The sequence below is a fragment of the Salminus brasiliensis genome, chromosome 9, assembly GCF_030463535.1.
Source record: "Salminus brasiliensis chromosome 9, fSalBra1.hap2, whole genome shotgun sequence".
Taxonomy (NCBI): domain Eukaryota; kingdom Metazoa; phylum Chordata; class Actinopteri; order Characiformes; family Bryconidae; genus Salminus; species Salminus brasiliensis.
This window is the reverse complement of record NC_132886.1, coordinates 9,838,937-9,857,800: the sequence shown is the minus strand read 5'-3', so window position 1 is coordinate 9,857,800 and position 18,864 is coordinate 9,838,937. Positions and strand designations below refer to the sequence as shown.

The 18,864-nt window shown below is 40.0% G+C and overlaps 1 protein-coding gene across 2 annotated transcripts in view; it reads left to right on the top strand.

The window, feature by feature from the left end:
• Window positions 1–18,864, top strand: part of capn1 (calpain 1) — a 39,640-nt gene that overhangs the window by 16,514 nt on the left and 4,262 nt on the right. For both annotated transcript variants that reach the window (XM_072687348.1, XM_072687347.1), the window contains exons 4-17: window positions 2,598–2,716; window positions 9,851–9,984; window positions 10,515–10,683; window positions 11,046–11,129; window positions 11,406–11,491; window positions 11,573–11,647; window positions 11,966–12,126; window positions 13,317–13,477; window positions 13,597–13,608; window positions 14,404–14,615; window positions 15,473–15,512; window positions 18,294–18,359; window positions 18,445–18,502; window positions 18,644–18,708. In XM_072687348.1, the coding sequence (XP_072543449.1) occupies window positions 2,598–2,716; window positions 9,851–9,984; window positions 10,515–10,683; window positions 11,046–11,129; window positions 11,406–11,491; window positions 11,573–11,647; window positions 11,966–12,126; window positions 13,317–13,477; window positions 13,597–13,608; window positions 14,404–14,615; window positions 15,473–15,512; window positions 18,294–18,359; window positions 18,445–18,502; window positions 18,644–18,708 (1,442 nt within the window). The remainder of the gene's footprint in view (window positions 1–2,597; window positions 2,717–9,850; window positions 9,985–10,514; window positions 10,684–11,045; window positions 11,130–11,405; window positions 11,492–11,572; window positions 11,648–11,965; window positions 12,127–13,316; window positions 13,478–13,596; window positions 13,609–14,403; window positions 14,616–15,472; window positions 15,513–18,293; window positions 18,360–18,444; window positions 18,503–18,643; window positions 18,709–18,864) is intronic.

The window sequence follows — 18,864 nt, the reverse complement described above, 5'->3', positions numbered from 1 at the left end:
TCTGCCTAACAAAATTTATATCATTTTTCCTGAGTCATAAATGTAAAGTGCAGCTTACTTTGTTAAAGGGTAGATTTATGAGATTGTTGATCTGACTCTGATTACATAGACGAACCAGCCATTACATTAGTACCACTGACAAGCCAAGTAAAAGACATTGATTTTCCCTCATCTACAGCAGTATCTGTCAAAGGGTGGATCTATAAGCCAGCAAATGAACAGTCAGTCCATGAAGGTGATGTTGGTGTTAAAAGAAATGGAGAAATGGGCTAGTGTAAGAATCTGAGCTACTTTGACAAGAGCCAAACTGTGGCTCGATGACTGACTGAACATCTCTACACCATCAGGCAGGTCTTGTGGGGTTTATCTGGTATGTACTGTTCAGTGCCTACCAAAAGGGCTTCAAGAAAGAACAACGGGTGAACTGGCAACAGATTAATTGGCACCTAAGGCTCATTGATGCGATCCATGGAGGTCCCACCTCCATGATTTGCATCCCATCTTGGTGCCAGATACCACAGGATGCCTTCAGAGGTCTTGTGGAGACCATGCCTTGAATAAGATAAGATAAGATAAGATAAGATAGTCCTTTATTAGTCCCGCAGTGGGGAAATTCACAGTGTAACAGCAGAAAGGGATAGCAGGACACTCAGTTACAAAAATTTAGATAAATAAATAATTTACACTATATACACACAGTATAGATAAGAATTTAAATTTGAATGGTCAGATCTGTAGTGCAGACACAAGGGGGACCTATTTAATATTAAGCAGGTGGTGCTAATTTTCTGGCTGATTGGTGCTTGTAATGGTTAATGTAAACTTGAGTTGTTGATGTTGGCAGCGAGATTTCATTCCGCTTATCTGCATTACCCAAACATTAGGGTCATGCGATGTAATGTGGAGAAGTAAAGGGTGGATCTGTTTGAAAGCAGTGCTGCAGGCCAGAAAAACATTATTCTGAAGAAATGATACTCAGTCCCACCTTCTCAGCAGGGCACTAAATAAATAACCCAACAAAATGCTTGTGCAGTCAAACTTAAGATACAACTACATAAAACAGTGTTTGTACGTTCAAGTGGTCCTTTCTTCACCTGGCCTGACCTGGAGAACCAGCGGTTAAATACACTCTTAAAGATAAAGGTGCTTCAAAATAGACTTGGGCAATATTACAATATTTTATGGTATTGTGATAAGAGAATTTATTGTAATGCACAATATGCTTTTTTTTTTTTTTTAAAGCATATCGAGGAAATTATCAAAGCTTAAATAACACTGATCAGCTGTATGTTTCATTACTAACAGTGTAAATAGTCTGGTTTAACTGGATAAAGTGCAGCACATTTAAATAAAATCACTTTACTGAATATAGGAGAGTGTTTGGATGGTAGTTTTTAAAAATCCATCACTACTGATGGGGGTGTGCGATATTGACAAAACATTATGCAATAATTATATACATAATACAGTGCACGTGTTACTGGTATTACAAGCTTGTATATTTCTTCACATTAAATTGTAATTTAATAAATGTACTATAGCTATATGACATTATATTTATATTTTATGTTATTTATTGTCATTTTCAAAGGTTTTTATTAGTTTTATCATTTTACTTGATGTATATTTAAACATCTTAACAACTTCAAGATGTATTTCACTTAAACTGTAGATTACTTCACTGCACTGTTTCTTATAGAAGTATACAGGGGTAATAGATGTGTGTAAGTGTGAAGAACCTTTTTGAAGGTCTAAAGAACCTCATATGATGTAAAGATCCTTTACTGGTTTAAAAGGTTCTTTACACTTACACACACACAGATCTCTTACAAACATGATTCTTTATGGAAATGATTCTTCTTTAACACTGCCTAAAAGCCTTTTAATCAGGGGTGTGTAGCTGAGTCTTTCCTCTTGCTTACTCTACATATGATGTAGATAAGCACAGTGATGACTGAATCAGCAGATTTACGGAAGTACAAAAAAAAACACTGCATTTTACTGTTGAATTATTATATATTTAATGCTAATCCAGGTAGATATAGTCCCAACCACAACCTGAATACACACATATACACACACACACACACACTGCTACTGGTCACTCTGGTCCTTTCAGTTCACTCATGTGCACGCTGAGCTCCACTAGCTCATAGACTATATGCACTTTGCACTGTAACTGGACCTTCCTTCCTGTACATAAGCTGTGTATTATTCTCTCTACCTGCTGTACTCATTACTGTCTACTTACGAGATGCTGTTTACAACACCAGATTGATCAACCTCAGCATACACTCCTAAACTCCCTGTTTTACTCCTCATTTACAAGCACAGCACTTCGCTGCTCTACATATTTACTTTATTTGACTGTTACTGCATTAACTATGTTTACACCTTATTCACCAGGCCTTCATACATATGTACATGCACATATTAGTGTATTTATTGTATTAATTGTCTTTGTACTTATCGTCTATGCACCCTGTCTTGTGTTTTGCCTGGACCAAAAGATGTATCTGTCTAACTGTAAGTAACACAGATATGATTCTGCTTCATGTTGGAATGGTATGAGATCTCGGCTGTTTGTGTTTTTGCAGGTGACTGTTGGCTGCTGGCTGCTATTGCATCTCTCACTCTGAATGATAACTTGCTGCACCGCGTGGTCCCACATGGGCAGAGCTTTAGCAGTGGCTATGCCGGCATCTTTCATTTTCAGGTATACACACACACACACACCACACACACACTCTGAATACTGCACTAGACTTTTATGCCTGCTCTGAACACACAGTGATTTTTCTTTGTTTTGTTTGTGTGGGTGCTGTTGCCAGGTGTGGTGGATATTCACCTATAAAATGTGTAGATATAGTGCCCAGGTAGTCACTTGTACCTGAGGACCAGAGAGTGCTATCAAATGTTCCAAGGCAAAACGTTTATTATATTGACACATTTATGAATTAGTCAAGCAAAGCCTGAGAAATATGACTGGTTATAGATCCACATGGATCACGATAGATCCTCCTATTGCATTAGCCTCTATAAGATCCTACTTATCATGTCATGAACTCCTGTTTAATCTTTATCGTCATCAGCATCCCATAATAATCTGTTTCCTTCCACGTTGCAGCCTGTCTTTATTTCATTGCAAAGCACCCTTTAGTGACTTGGGCACTTAAATCAACCGTGAAAACCTTTTACTTCCAGTCTTTGTGTTTATCCTACAAACAGATAGACCTGCTCACTACAGGCTGAACATTACTCTCTATTTACTCTCTGTTTCTGAGGATACCCTGCTTTATACTTATTTTTGCAGAATTACTACCAGAGTATTGTAAAATTAAATGTAATCAAAACATCCACATCCAAATATTCAAAACCATTATTTATTAATTTTATAATGTGCTACACAGCAGTTTTACAATACTACATAAAAAAGCCACATCAAGACATATGGAAAGCAACGGTATATCACACTTATTGTAAGTAAAATCTACAGTGATAATTTGTATAATTAGGATAATTTAATTTTTTTTTTTTTAACCTATTGTACCAAGTGCGATATTTATCTGTAGACTGTGGCATTATTTATTTATAGTAAATATTTTATAACTTATAGTTAATAGTTAATGCATGCCTCATTATACTAAAGGAGATCTATGTATCTATAGTTAATGGTATCATATATAGTTAATATTTTTTACTGTGCCTGAATAAATGGATCTAAATAATTACTTTATAAAGTTTGTTTTGCAGTTTAGTTTCACTGCATTTCATCTCTTATGTGATATTTCCAAATATTAGTACCTTTTCGCCTTATTCTACTGCAGGAAACACTTCTAATGGGCCCTCTACACTCTCCGAAAACGTTATATTTATACTAGGTGTGTTTTCGGTACAAGAAAAAAAAAATCACAAAGCTAACCTTTACCTTTCTCTCATTTATTCTGCGCAGACAGTCTAGCAGGTTACAGTTTATTCCACCTATTGTTGTGAAGCGTCCCCTCTGTTGCTCCTGTGATCCCTTTCCTGGCCTCTCTTTAGACTGAGGTGTCTTTTCCGTGCCATGCTGCATCTCAGGTTGTTAAACGACAGTAATATTGATGTAGAGAAGTTGCATTATCACACATGCAGCAGATTTCACACTTGCCTTCTGCCTTCAGCGTCTCTCTTAACCCCTTCAGTGCACTTGCCAGATTGAGGTGCTGGGTTGAACCCTCACTAGTTTGTGTGAGGATAAGGGTGTGTGCGTGTGTTAAAGCTCTGTCTATCTATAGATCTGTCAGCCGTCCCTCCCCTGTCTATACTGTGCTTTTGTCTCTTTGTGTTTGACTCCGGGGCTTTACTCTGCACTAATGCAAATACAATCTACTGGAGGGTCGGTTGCACACTCCTACATATGCTTTCAGAGTGCGAGAAAGAGGGTGGTGTGTTATGGAGATGCTGGAAAGCTGGTTACACAATGGCAGTTTGTGTACTTTTGGAATTCAAAAGCATAGTAATGCTCCCACAGACATGAACGTTATGACACTCAAGAAATATAATGCTGTATGACCTTGTTTGTAAGACTGCAATGTTATGAACTTTATGCAGTGTTACTCTGTGTTGCCTGAGTATATTGTAATTATCGGTGTCATTAATTATGGTTAATTTGATTTTGTGCAATGTGAAATATTTAATGATATTTATACTATATTACTATGTATAATTTTGTAGTGTGCTTTTGATTGTCAACAGGGTGCACTAATATTTTTCTATTGCAACTTCTTAGAGGTCTGATGATGTTATAATGGCATATTGTGTATTATGAAATTTGACAGGGTTATAATAAACTGCAATTGAACAAAAAATTCAAATATTAAAATTTAAGTAATAATAATAAAAAGAACACTTATTACTATTATTTTAGTATTACTTTAATATTTGATAAATACTTTTTTGTCCATTACTTAATAGAATTACCATGGAATATTTTTCATTATTAAATTGATTATTATGCCATATAGCCAATCCCTAATGTGTGAAAGTGTTATGCTTATACAGTTTTATATACAGTATATATATATATTCCTAATATTATTTTCTTTGTATAATTGATCAATTTACAGTACGTATTGATTATATATAGCATGTCTAGTCCCTGTAAATAAGTATTGCCATCAGAATAAGATTTATCTGTGGAGCAGATAATCATGAACATGTATGTATGTATGTATGTATGTATGTATGTATGTATGTATGTATGTATGTATGTGGCAGTTGTGTTTTCTTCGTTGACAAATGTCATGATGAAACCAGTTTCTAGAATTCTTTTGCAATGTTCACAGAGCAGTTGTGAAATTATGAAGAAACTAAAGGTAGAAAGTTTACACTTGATAAGAGGGAGTGTGATGGACAGTCTGAAACATTTAAACCTGTCTATCAGATAAAGAAAGAGAGAGAAAAAAGGAGGAAAGATGAAGTGAAACACACACACGTGTGAAATGATACTTATGCAGATGCATCAGTTCTCGTATTTGCATTTGTCAATCCTCTAGTATTAGCATCCAGTTATGGCCTCAGGTGTAGGTAATGTGCCCATCTTGTCTAAAAGTGCTTTTGTCTGTAAAAACGTCCAGATCTCATTAGAACAGATTCAAGTTAACATAAACATACAGTAGGAACAAGAGTTTCTCATTTTGAAGAAAATAGTTGAGTGGATTTAATTCTATCACCAGCTCACCTGGTTAAACACTATTGAGCGATGATTTACCAAACCAGGTTTTGGAGGATGACTATGAAAAAAAACAAGACTTTTATGTTTTATTGAACACAGTGATGTAAAAGCATTACTTTTGTATGCAGGTTAATTATATGTATTATTATATTACTGTTTTACTATGTAAATGACCTCTTACTGCCCAGATAAGCAGCTTTTTATTCTAACTTCTGCACAGTAGTGTGTGTGTGTGTGTGTGTGTGTGTGTGTGTGTGTGTGTGTGTGTGTGTGTGTGTGTGTGTGTGTGTGTCCACACATACAAAAAGTAATAAGCAGAGAGGAGGATCCTGTAAGGTATTCTGACAGGGTTCAGAAATGCATTCATTCCCCCATGAGGTTCTAATGTAGCCTTTTCCTCAGGAAGTTTACAGCAGTAGATACGTAAGCTGACATAAACGCTAGCACGAATTATGCTGTTAAGTGTGTGTGTGTGTGTGTGTGTGTGTGTGTGTGTGTGTGTGTGTGTGTGTGTGTGTGTGTGTGTGTGTGTGTGTGTGTGTGTGCTTGATTCAGTGCGTGATCTTTTCTGACAAGCTCTTTCCATATTGTGTTCTCCCTTCGCGCTCTCTCTCTCTCTGTGTGTGTGGACATGAGCATGTGTTCTTGTGGCAGTTCCTAATTGATGAGTTTGATGTAATTAGAAACGTATGTGTGTGTGTGTGTGTGTGTGTGTGTGTGTGTGTGTGTGTGTGTGTGTGTGTGTGTGTGTGTGTGTTCTTATAGCTCTGGGAAGCTCCTGGCTGACTCATCTAGATGTAATTAGAAGCAGGGACGTGTGTTTTGTGAGAGCGAAAGAGAGGCCTTAGTCTGTTCCTAATCTGTTTGCTTCTCTCTTGGTGCATCTAGTAGCCTGAGCAGTACCACAGGGAAGAAGATCCCTGAAAGAAGTAAAGTTTTCCTAATCCACTCTGCCTCCCACAACACTTACAGTACCATTACTCACTCAGCCCAGCCTGAGCTCAGCAAACTAAGCCTCAGCTTAGTGAGATATAATACATCCCCTCTGTTAGCACTGTTAGCCTGCTGCTGCGTTAGGTTGAGCTCTTCACACTTCACCCTGAGGTCTTATGGAAAAAGCTCATAAAGTAGCTGTCTGTCAAATGTTGTATCTCCAAATTGGCGAGTTGATGTCTATTGGTTCGTTCATCATTCTGATACAACGTGACAAACATCTGCCAGATTCAAACTGCACCAAAAACTGCAAAAATAAAGATACATGGTTTTTGTGTGACCGTGGCAATTGATAAGCACATGACATGAAATGTAGTATACAAAAAAGCAAGTCAAATTACGACACATGCCTTTCTGGACAGCAGTGGCAGTTTATAGAGTCTTGAGGAGGTCTTTAGCTAATACTGCTGGGTTCCTTTTTAAGGATTTTAAGGATTTCTTCCTGTGCTCTTGGAGTGATCTTAACAGGACACCCACTCCTAGGGAGTTTGTAGACTATCCATCCAACCCTGGATTGATATGCACTCTGCTCTTTAGTAATGTAACCATTTATAGCCTTGTACAGCTTGTGACTCTAGAACATGTCACACGTCACAACATGGTTCGAACATTTGTCTTGCACCATTAAAACACACACTTCGAATCTCATCTCTACTATTAAAACACCTTTGGCCAGTTGGCTCTTGGAGGGAGTGATTAACACAGAGGTTCACTTACTTTTTCTAGCCTGCAGTGTGGATGTTTACTCATACTGGAACTCATACTTGACTCATACTTTACATAACATACTGGAACGGTACAGCTGTGTGTGCTTTTAGTTCAGATTGTGTTCATCTGTAATTGTGAATCTGAAGAGTCGGACCACATTTTATCAGTAACCAAAGCAGAAATCCAGGTGATGCTTGCTAATGCTAATCAGAACATCTAATGATTTTTTTTTCCGTCAATATTCAGATTTTGATGTACGTAATCTGACATGACTTCACTTTAGCAAGAAGCATATCATTACAACTGTTTTCTTCCTCGATGTGGGTGACTGCACAAGTTGTGTAAATCCTAACAGGAATGTTGCGGTACGCTGCTCTTGTTGCTGGCAAGGGCAGAATTTACCATTTTTTATGGAATTTCTGGAGCATCCAGTTTGGTGCCGTCCGTCTACGGTACAGTGTTGAACTAGCGTTATCTAGCATCTAGCATACCAAGCTTTCAACAGTTCTGCATACCTCACAACGTCATTCACAACACAAATGTTATCAGGTCCTCTTTATTAGGTCAATCTCCCAAACAACAAGTGAACCTAGAAAAGTCTTCTGAGTTTTAAACATGATGTAGATGGTGAAATAGTTTCCTTGGCACTATTCAGCTGTTTAACACCGTGCAGGAAAGCTTTCATGGCAGGAATGGTTACAATAAAACAGTGGGGAGTCAGTTTGGGAAGAATTTACTTGATGTAGCTGACGAGTTTGACCCTGGAGAGATGTTCTACTGAGACGGATCCCTGCAGCTGTACACGATTGTGTGTTTCTGTTAGTAGTCCAGCGATCCAGTGAGAGAGCACCACAGCCTACTAGTCTCTCTTTCTTCTTCCCTCCCTCTCCTTTCCTGCAGTGAGACCATATCAGTGTCCCAGAGCATGCAAAAATTAATTCCTTTAACACAGTCTGTGAAATTCTCCACACCTGAGTGCCGGTTTCAGATGCATTCTTTCATCATTGTAGAGAATGTTAGCAAAACTCTTCAGCCTAATTGTTTGTTGGTGCAGTTTGTATAAAGTGTTGTGAAAAGGTATTTCCCAATTTTTGCATTATTTTATCTTAAATGTGTCAGATCATCCAGCTAATTCTATTAATAATAATAAAAAAGTAAACACACAACACAGCATCTGCTCTAGAAATCCTGAAGCAGAATGTCTACCCATCAGTTTGTGACCTAAAGCTCAAGTGCAGTTGGGCTATGCGGCAGGACAGTGATCTGAAGTACACAGGCTAGTGCACTTCAACTGGTCAGTTTTTAGATTTAGGGGGACAATTATTATTTGCCTTTACATGGATGAAATATAGCTCTGTCTTTTCATTAAAAATCTTAAACTTTTCAGCTAGTAAAACCCAGGTAGATGGTGTACACGTCAATGAGTTTGAACCTTTAAATTAAATGCAAGGGAAATATCTTTTGAAATGAACAGCTCTCCAAATGCAGTTACACTATATTGACAAAAGTATAGGACCAAATGCATTCATTGTTTTTTCTGAAATTATGGGTATAAAAAAAGCTTTTGTTGGAGTAACTGTCCAGGGATGGCCTTTTCTTGGATTTTGGAGCATTGCTATATGGATTTGATTGGATGGATTCAGCATTAAAAGCATTAGTAAGGTCAGAGTTTTGGATGATAACCACCCCACCACATCCCCAACTCAACCCAAAAGTACATTATGGATCAGCGTCATTCCAGAGAACACAGTTCCACAGCTCCACAGCTCAATGCTGGGGGGGCTTTATATCCCTCTGGCCTTCACCTAATATAAAGCATGGTGCCAAAAGGTTCATGTTTATCTGCTCCAAAGAGTTCTATTCTATTGGAAATACGTCTCTACAGACCAGACAAGCTATCTGTGTGGTATCACACAGTGGGTGCAATGTCATGTAGCTAAATGCGTTCGTTAGAAGGGGTGTCCACAATCATTTGGACGATGTAAACTGGGTGGTACAGTTTCTCATGTGCTGCAGTTCTATAAAGCTTGTCCAACCTAGTACCTTTACAGACAGAGCATGAATAACTCAACTATCTTAAGATGGGTTGTGGTGTTTTGTAATGGTTACTGGTATTTATAGCAGGGGGTTAAATGTAACAGGGGTGTTTTTAGACATTTTAGACATTACACTGGCATCTTCATGTTCTGAATGATCGTGTTTCAGCCACAGTCAGCTGCTTATTCACCCAGTGCTAATGGAAGGCAGTCTGTTCTCACCCTAAGCTAATCTATGCTAGTCTGCTAATGTGCTGTTTGTTAGCTGCTTAGGGTGGAGGGGGCGAACACTGTCCCCTCAGAACACAGTTGATGACCTGTCACTTGTGACCACTCTGCCACCTGCTGGTTGTTTCTTTGTTTAATGTCTCTCGCTCTCTCTCTCACTCTCTCTGTGTAGTTTTGGCAGTTTGGAGAGTGGGTGGAAGTAGTGATCGATGACAGGCTGCCTGTGAAGGATGGGAAGCTGCTGTTTGTTCACTCAGCGGAGGGTGGGGAGTTCTGGAGTGCTCTGGTGGAGAAGGCCTATGCCAAGTAAGAGGAAAGCCCAGGAAACTCGCACACACTCCAGTTTCCAGATGCAGTAATCTGCACTGTAAAGCCTCTTTCACACTTAAAACCCACTAATAGTATTATTAATACTGGGTTACTTTTACATTTACGGTCATTCCAACCTGCACATGTTCATATTTGGCATGAAGCACCTGGACCTGTAAACAGGATGTGGGGTCCTCAGAATGAACGGCTCTCTCATTCATGTACAAAGTGCATTGCCACAATGGTTTCCTCTAGAAAACTGAATAATTGGCTGTAAATACAAACGCAACTAACTCTCTGTCTGTCATGCTTTTGTCGGTTTGGTGCTTGGTAGCTACACACACACAAACACACACACACACACACACACACACACACAAAATGCACTTTAGTGACAAGCTATACTTGGGTATACTTCTAGTGTTATTATCTGCTATCTGCTTACGGTCATTGTTTTTCAAGGTGTGTGTGTGTGTGTGTGTGTGTGTGTGTGTGTGTGTGTGTGTGTGTGTGTGTCCACTTTTTAGGCTAAACGGCTGTTATGAGTCTCTCTCAGGTGGCAGTACGTCAGAAGGCTTTGAGGACTTCACGGGTGGGGTGACTGAGATGTATGAGCTCAAGAAAGCTCCCGCTGATCTCTATAGCATCATCCAGAGAGCGGTGGAGAGAGGATCTCTGCTGGGCTGCTCTATAGATGTAAGCATCATTCATATTCATATTTATTTTCATGATTTTATATAAATGTCAGAACATGAGTGAGCAGAATGGGCTCTGGAGGACCACAGTAGAGCTGTCACAGTTAGTCAACAAAGTTGATTAGTTGTTGAAGATGATCAGATGATTATGGAAAAATTTATTTATGATGATATACTATATGTAGACATTCAGACAGATTTTAAAGGTCACTCAGATCAGCTCAGGCTTTGTAAATTGTTTATTCGTAAATATATATCAATCTAAACAAATCTACTGAATGCTGTGGCCTTCCAGACCCAGAGTCAAAGCTGTTGATGCTCTAAACAGAACCTGAAATTAATGCTTTCCTCTGGCTTCCACAGATTACCAGCAAATTTGACATGGAGTCCGTCACCTTCAAGAAACTGGTCAAAGGCCACGCCTACTCTGTGACCGCAGTCAACGAGGTGAGTCTGCATGCTTTCAGAGAATAAAGGCTAAACCCAGTCAGGACTTCAGTGAGAGGTGTCGGATACCTTCAGTGTTCGTTAGTGCAGTTAGGGCACAGCCTCCAGGTAGACAGTAACCCCACACTGCATACTAACTTAATTCAGCTGTGTAGGAACACTTTCTTTGTATGTAATATTGTACTTGTACTTAATGATGAGCAATTTTGAAAACTTACTCATAATTACAAGTACAATAATGGATAACCAAGCATGATCACTGTTGTTGATCACTAGGTGGTTTACAGAGGAACCCCCACCAAATTGGTGCGCATCAGAAACCCCTGGGGCGAGGTGGAATGGACCGGGGCCTGGAGCGACAAGTAAGAGCAGAAACCGCCTTTAGGCCGAACTGTAAGCCGAGTGCACAAACAAGCTGCTGATCACTGCTGTTCTGTTCTCAGTTCTAGAGAGTGGGACGGCGTGGACTCCTCCTCCAGAGCAAGACTACAGAACCGCAGCGAGGACGGAGAGTTCTGGTAAGTAAGTGTGTGTGTGTGTGTTACTGATGTCATCATTTATCAGGGGGTTTCTGTTCTATATTAGTTTGTTCATCTTAGAGTCTGTTGATGTCTAACCACAGGCTTTCTCTCTCTCTCTCTCTCTCTCTCTCTCTCTCTGTATCTCTCTCTCTCTCTCTCTCTCTGTATCTCTCTCTCTCTCTCTGTATCTCTCTCTCTCTCTCTCTCTCTGTATCTCTCTCTCTCTCTCTGTATCTCTCTCTCTCTCTCTCTCTCTCTCTCTCTCTCTCTCTGTATCTCTGTATCTCTCTGTATCTCTCTGTATCTCTTATACAGGATGTCCTTCAGGGAGTTCTTGCAAGAGTTCAGCAGGCTGGAGATCTGTAATCTGACGGCTGATGCTCTGGAGGCGAGCCAGGTGAAGAAGTGGAGCGCGTGTAATTATCAGGGCGAGTGGAGGAGAGGCAGCACCGCTGGAGGCTGCAGGAATTACCCAGGTGTGTGTGTGTTTATGTGCACATGCATGTGTGGTATACATACATCAGCAGCATTATAAAATAATAAAGTTTACAGAAATTATATGCAAGTATAGTTGACCTGTTCAAAGATTGCTTTCACTGGAGTTGCAAGACTGATGCCGCTTCAGCGTAAACAAGTAATGGAAGCTTAGCCAATTAGCTTAGCACAGTGGTCTTCAACGCTCCTCCTGGAGAGCTACCTTCCTGCAGGTATTACATCCAACACAAATCTGACACGCCTCATTCAGACAGTCATGGACTTCTGAAGGCAGTATACAGTTGGATCAAGTGGGGTGGATTAGGGTTGGATACAAATTTTGTGGGAGGCTCCCCAGAAGCGAAGTTGTAGACTATTGGCCAAGCAGAATTAACTCCCATCTGAATAATCACACATTTGTGCCAAACTGTGAAAGTGAATGGGGAATTCCATCAGTTTTTCAGAATCTCTGCAAGTCATTTATATGCTGCAGAGCCTACAGCTCAGATATAGCTGTTTGGGATAGTAAATAGTCAAGTCAAGTCAAGTCAGATTTATTTGCTTTTTACAACGTCACAAAGCAGCTTTACATAAATAGTGATTAATAAAAGACAGAGACAAAGAAGAAAGAAGAAAATAACATAAGACATGATGGATCAAAGATAAATTAAACCACTAGTGAACCTACATGTGTCTTCTGAGTTGTATATGTTTCTACACAGAACCATATCTCAAAATTGTCATGGTACAGTGTCTCGGACATCAGATCTCATATTTGTTACTGTTTAGTGTAACAACGTTCTGTGAAAGGCACTGGAGGCATTAGGTGCTTTAGACGCCTGGCTTCCATCACCTCCACTGTGACCGATTCTGACTCAGTAAACCAAACCACTCCTAATGACTCAGTGGAATTCTCCATTAAGTCTTCAGATAGAAATGCTTATATAATTTCTGGCACTGTGGGATATGATTATCTATAAATACGACCAATGAAGTAAGTAAAGGCAGATTTCCACTGTTTAGCTATGCAACATAGTTTTGTCCATAAACAAGCCTATTAGAAAGTCTATCAATTTGGTCACCTTGCACTTCAAATGGGTGGTGAAGCATCATATAGACTACAGAGTTCATTAAAGTCTCAATCCTGCTCCCTCTTTTGACCTCCCTAACCCCCCCCCCCTTCTTTCCTCAGCCACGTTCTGGCTTAACCCCCAGTTCAAAGTCAACCTGACCAACCCTGACAGAGCAGGCAATTCCGACTGCAGTTTCCTGGTGGCCCTTATGCAGAAAGACCGCAGGAAGAAACGCAAAGAGGGCAAAGACATGGAGACCATCGGCTTCGCCGTTTATGAGGTCAGAGCTGAGGGTGGTTTTGATGTGGTTTGACCAAACTAATCCATTTTCCAATGCAGTTTCTAATTCCATCTTCTAATCCAGTGTTCTGTTCTGGTGTTTTCTTTCTCTTTTTACAGGTTCCTGGCCAGGTATGTTGGATACGTCTGAAGTCTTTTGTTACTGTATGCCTGCAGAGGTTGATTAAAAGCACAAGGGAAATGTGGTACCTATATAACCTTAATATGTAAATATATCCATTACTAACTGATAGTCATGGCATATATACAGCTATTATTGCTGTCATGCAGAAAACCTAGAAAACAGCGTTTTTGCATTACCGCAACAATACAGTAGAAATTTTGTTTGTTACTACTTGTGTACTAGAAATACTCTTTGCATTTATTTCATTCATGTATTTTTATACAGGTATAAATTAATCAGACCATGATCATTAACTATATAGACTAAATTATTGGGACACCTGCACATTCATTGTTTCTTTCAAAATCAAGAGACTTAAAAACAAAAAAGTTCTCCTGCTCTACTGTCCAGGGAAAACTTTCTGTCACTGCTGTGATGATCACCAACCTACCTCATCCCCCAACTCCTTCCAGCCCACGCCTAGCATTGGGCAGCATGTCTTATTCTATTGGCAGTACTTCTCTACAGGGACTAGACAAGCTGTGTGTGTGCAATTGCACAGCTGTGTCAGCAATAGGTTTAACTTATAGTAGCTAAATGCATTCATTGTAAGGGGTGTCCACAAACATTTAGACTGTATTGTATTCATGAGCATCTGGTACCAGAATTCTTCATTTCTACTGTACAGTCTTAGAAAGAAAGGTGCTACAAAGGGGTTCTGTGGGCAGTGCCATAGAAGAACCACTTTTGGTTTCGTTAAGAACCATTTTGGATCTTACGCTTGCACTCTCTGTGTCTGGCAGTATGTGGGTCAGTCTGGCGTTCACCTGAAGCGAGACTTCTTCCTCACACACGCCTCCAGTGCTCGATCCGAGCTGTTCATCAACTTGCGGGAGGTGAGCTCACGTTTCCGACTGCCGGCTGGAGAGTACATCATCGTTCCCTCCACCTTCGAGCCTCAGAAGGAGGCCGACTTTGTGCTCCGCGTCTTCTCTGAGAAACCCGCTGACTCACAGTGAGTGAAGGATTGGGGGAAGGTTATCTATAACTATGTCTATATCTACACTGTCATATCAAAATGTTATGACCGCCTCTGGTTTGGAATGAACTCTGTTCATTATATCAGTGACACTGACGTGGTGGTGGCGAGTGTGTTAGTGTGTGTTGCACTGCTGGTTTGAGTGGTTCAGACACAGCAGTGCTGCTGGAGTTCACTGTCCACTCTATTAGGCACTCCTACCTAGTTGGTCCACCTTATAGATGTACAGTCAGAGACAGAAGCTCTGTTCTGTTGCTGCATAGTTAGTGTTGGTCATCCTCTAGTCCCTCATCGGTGCTCACAGGATGCTGTAGGTTGGATATTTCTGGTTGGAGGACTGTTCTCAGTCCAGCAGTGACACTGAGGTGTTTAAACACTCCAGCAGCACTGCTGTATCTGATCCACTTGTACCAGTGCAACTACTAACACACCACCATCATGTCAGTCAGTGTCACTGCAGTGCTGAGAGAGACCCACCACCCAAATGCTACCTGCTCTGTGGTGATCAGTCCTGTGTGGGGTCCTGAGCCTCGAATTATAGAACTGCACAGTGTTCCTGTATGGTAAGTGGAGCTGGTTGAATGAGCAGAGTTCATTCCCAACCATATATGTATCTATCCATGTGGACGGGAGTAACCAAAATAGAGTAATAACTTAGACCCATAACCTCAGAGCAAAACTGCAGGCGTAGACTTGGAATGTGTCTTGGCTGATTGATTATCTTTGGGACAAGGGTAACAGTTCTGAATATTTCATGTTAGTCAGAAGCATTGCAAAAGAAATGTGTAATCTTGTAGGATTGCATACTCACATTTATTTCCCTCTGGCTATAGAGAACTGGATGATGAGGTCACAGCAGATCTCCCTCCAGAGGTAAGTTGGGGGAAGATGCAGAGGCACAAGCATAAACCATTACAAATCTAAAGTACCAAATAATGACAGGCATAGAGGTCAGAGTCATTTATTCTGTTCCTGTGCTAAATTCTTACAAATGAATCATCACACTAAGGATCTGTGTGTGTGTGTGTGTGTGTGTGTGTGTGTGTGTGTGTGTGTGTGTGTGTGTGTGTGTGTGTGTGTATATATATATATACAGTCATGCCCGAAAGTATTCATACCCCTGGCAAAGTTTGACTTAAATTTACTTTTATTTAACCAGAAGTTATATTTTTGCCTTGAAACGACACAGGCATCTCCCAGGAGATAACACGATGATGTACAAGAGGCATCATTGTGGGAAAAAGTATTTCTCAGCTTTTATACACATTTGAACAAAAAGTGGCATGTCCAAAATTATTCATACCCTTTGAAAACTGTCACAGTATATGGGAAAATCCAAAGTTCTATACCATTCCAAATAGTCCAAGTTGTTTTAAAGCATCCTAATTACCCTGATTCATTGGGAACAGCTGTTTTAATCAACTCAACAGGAGAAAAACAGCAGCTCTCTGCAGTTGGTTTGTGGACAGTCATGGCTAAGACAAAGGAGCTCACTAAGGACCTGCGGCTGTGCATTGTGGCCGCTCACAAGTCAGGAAAGGGCTATAAAGCCATTACAAAATGTTTTCAAGTTCCAGTGGCTACAGTGCAAAGTATTATTAAAAAAATACAAGAAGTTCCGCACTGTGGAAAATCTCAGAAGATGTGGTCGGAAGCCAAAAGTGACACCTGTGCTGGCCAGGAGAATAGTGAGAGAGGTGAAGAAAAATCCAAGGATCACCACCAAGGCCATCCTGGTGAATCTGGACTCTGCTGGTGGCGACATCTCAAGGCAGACAGTTCAACGGACACTGCACACTGCTGGGTTCCACGGACGCAGGCCAAGGAGGACACCACTTCTCCAGAAAAGGCACACAAAAGCCCGCTTGACCTTTGCAAATGCTCATCTGGACAAAGAAGAAGACTTCTGGTGTTCTGTTTTATGGTCAGATGAAACAAAAATTGAATTGTTTGGCCACAATGATGTGTGCACCATTTGGCGTAAAAAAGGAGAAGCCTTCAACCCTAAGAACACCATCCCCACTGTCAAACATGGTGGTGGGAACCTAATGTTTTGGGGGTGTTTTTCAGCCAATGGACCAGGGAACTTGATCGCAGTAAATGGCACCATGAAAAAAGAGCAATACATCAAGATTCTCAACAACAACATCAGGCAGTCTGCAGAGAAACTTGGCCTTGGGAACCGGTGGACATTTCAGCACGACAACGACCCAAAACACACAGCCAAAGTGGTGAAGAAATGGTTAGCAGACAAAAACATTAATGTTTTGCAGTGGCCCAGCCAGAGTCCTGACTTGAATCCAATTGAGAATCTGTGGAGGGAGCTAAAGATCAGGGTGATGGCAAGGAGACCCTCGAACCTCAAAGAGTTGGAGCTCATCACTAAAGATGAATGGGCAAAAATACCAGTGGAGACATGCAAAAAGCTGGTCAGCAATTACAGGAAGCGTTTGATTGCTGTTATAGCCAATGAAGGCTTTTCTATTAATTATTGAGAAGGGTATGAATAATTTTGGACATGCCACTTTTTGTTCAAATGTGTATAAAAGCTGAGAAATATTTTTTCCCACAATGATGCCTCTTGCACATCATCGTGTTATCTCCTGGGAGATGCCTGTGTCATTTCAAGGCAAAAATATAACTTCTGGTTAAATAAAAGTAAATTTAAGTCAAACTTTGACAGGGGTATGAATACTTTCGGGCATGACTGTATATATATATATATATATATATATATATATATATATATATATATATATATATATATATATATATATATATATATATATATATATATATATATATAAATTGTCCAACAAATAAACAAACAATTTCTTTTTTTTATATATATATAAAAATATAATATATATATATATATATATATATATGTGTGTGTGTGTGTGTGTGTGTGTGTGTGTGTGTGTATATTTTTTTTCTGTTGGACAAAAACCTTAACCGGGCATTTTTCATTACATTGTGATAATTTCATTATGAATGGACCAATAAAAACTCCAAAATGACTTAGAATAAAATTAAAAAGTTTTTTTCCTTCTCCTGAATGAATTTACCTCCAATATCTTTTATTAATAAAACAAATAGAAGTGATGTAGACAGTCATCTTGAAGGCTTTCCTGCGGGGCTGGAACAACATAGTTATACGTCTAACTCTCCCTAGTAGCCTTGACACAGTGGTCAACTTGAGTGGCCAGGGTTGGCGTGTGAGCATAGCATTTTACATGTAGGAATTTACCCAGTTCAGCCAAGCCCATGTTGGAGATAAATCCTTCTTGGTGATCTGCTGTTCTTCTGCTACATTCCTTAACAGCTCAGCCAAATCTGCACCCGTGAGGCCTTCATTCACTGCTCGTTTTAGATCACATGAGACGCTTAGCTGCCACTCATTAGTTATCAGACGTGCAGCTGTGGTGACCTAAGACTCTGTGCCAGTGGATGCATTACGTTATCAGTTAACATGATGTCTAAACGTTTCACTCCCCTTTATACCTGCGTACGTGTGCCGTGACCATGAAAATATTTTGATGTGATTAATCCAAACTCTTCCCAAAGATCTGATGGTGTTAAAGGACTGGGAGGTTTGAGAGACGTGCTGCTAACTAACACTTTCTCTCTGCTTTTCTCTGCTTCATTCCTCAGAATCAGTTGGATGAGAGTCAGATTGATGCTGGATTTAAGAGTCTCTTCCGGCAGCTGGCTGGAGCGGTAAGAGCAAAGAGGGTGTGTTCTAACAGTACAAGTGATGGGTACAGTGGTGAAATATGTTTAATGTGTGTATGTATAATTTTAGGATATGGAAATCAGTGTCACAGAGCTCAAGACCATTTTGAACAGAATCATCAGCAAACGTAAGTCTTATGACTAGTGCCAACATTCACTAATGTGCTCAAAATTTACATTAAACAAGCTGTTTAATAAAAGCACAGGAGTAGAGGCTGTGTGCTCTGTAGAAGTGAGTGTGTGCTGAATGGGAGAGTTTTTCTTCACAGATAAGGACCTGAAGACCGATGGCTTTGGCACAGAGGCTTGCCGCAGTATGATAAACCTCATGGACGTATCCTTGTTTTCTTATGTTATATTCATACTCCAGGACTTTACATTACATTTCACATAATTGAAAAAATGACGACTAAATAATGACCAGGGGTTTTACCAACTGAAATTCAGTACCTAGTACACAGAGTTTTAGTAACACACTGGGTGTAAAATA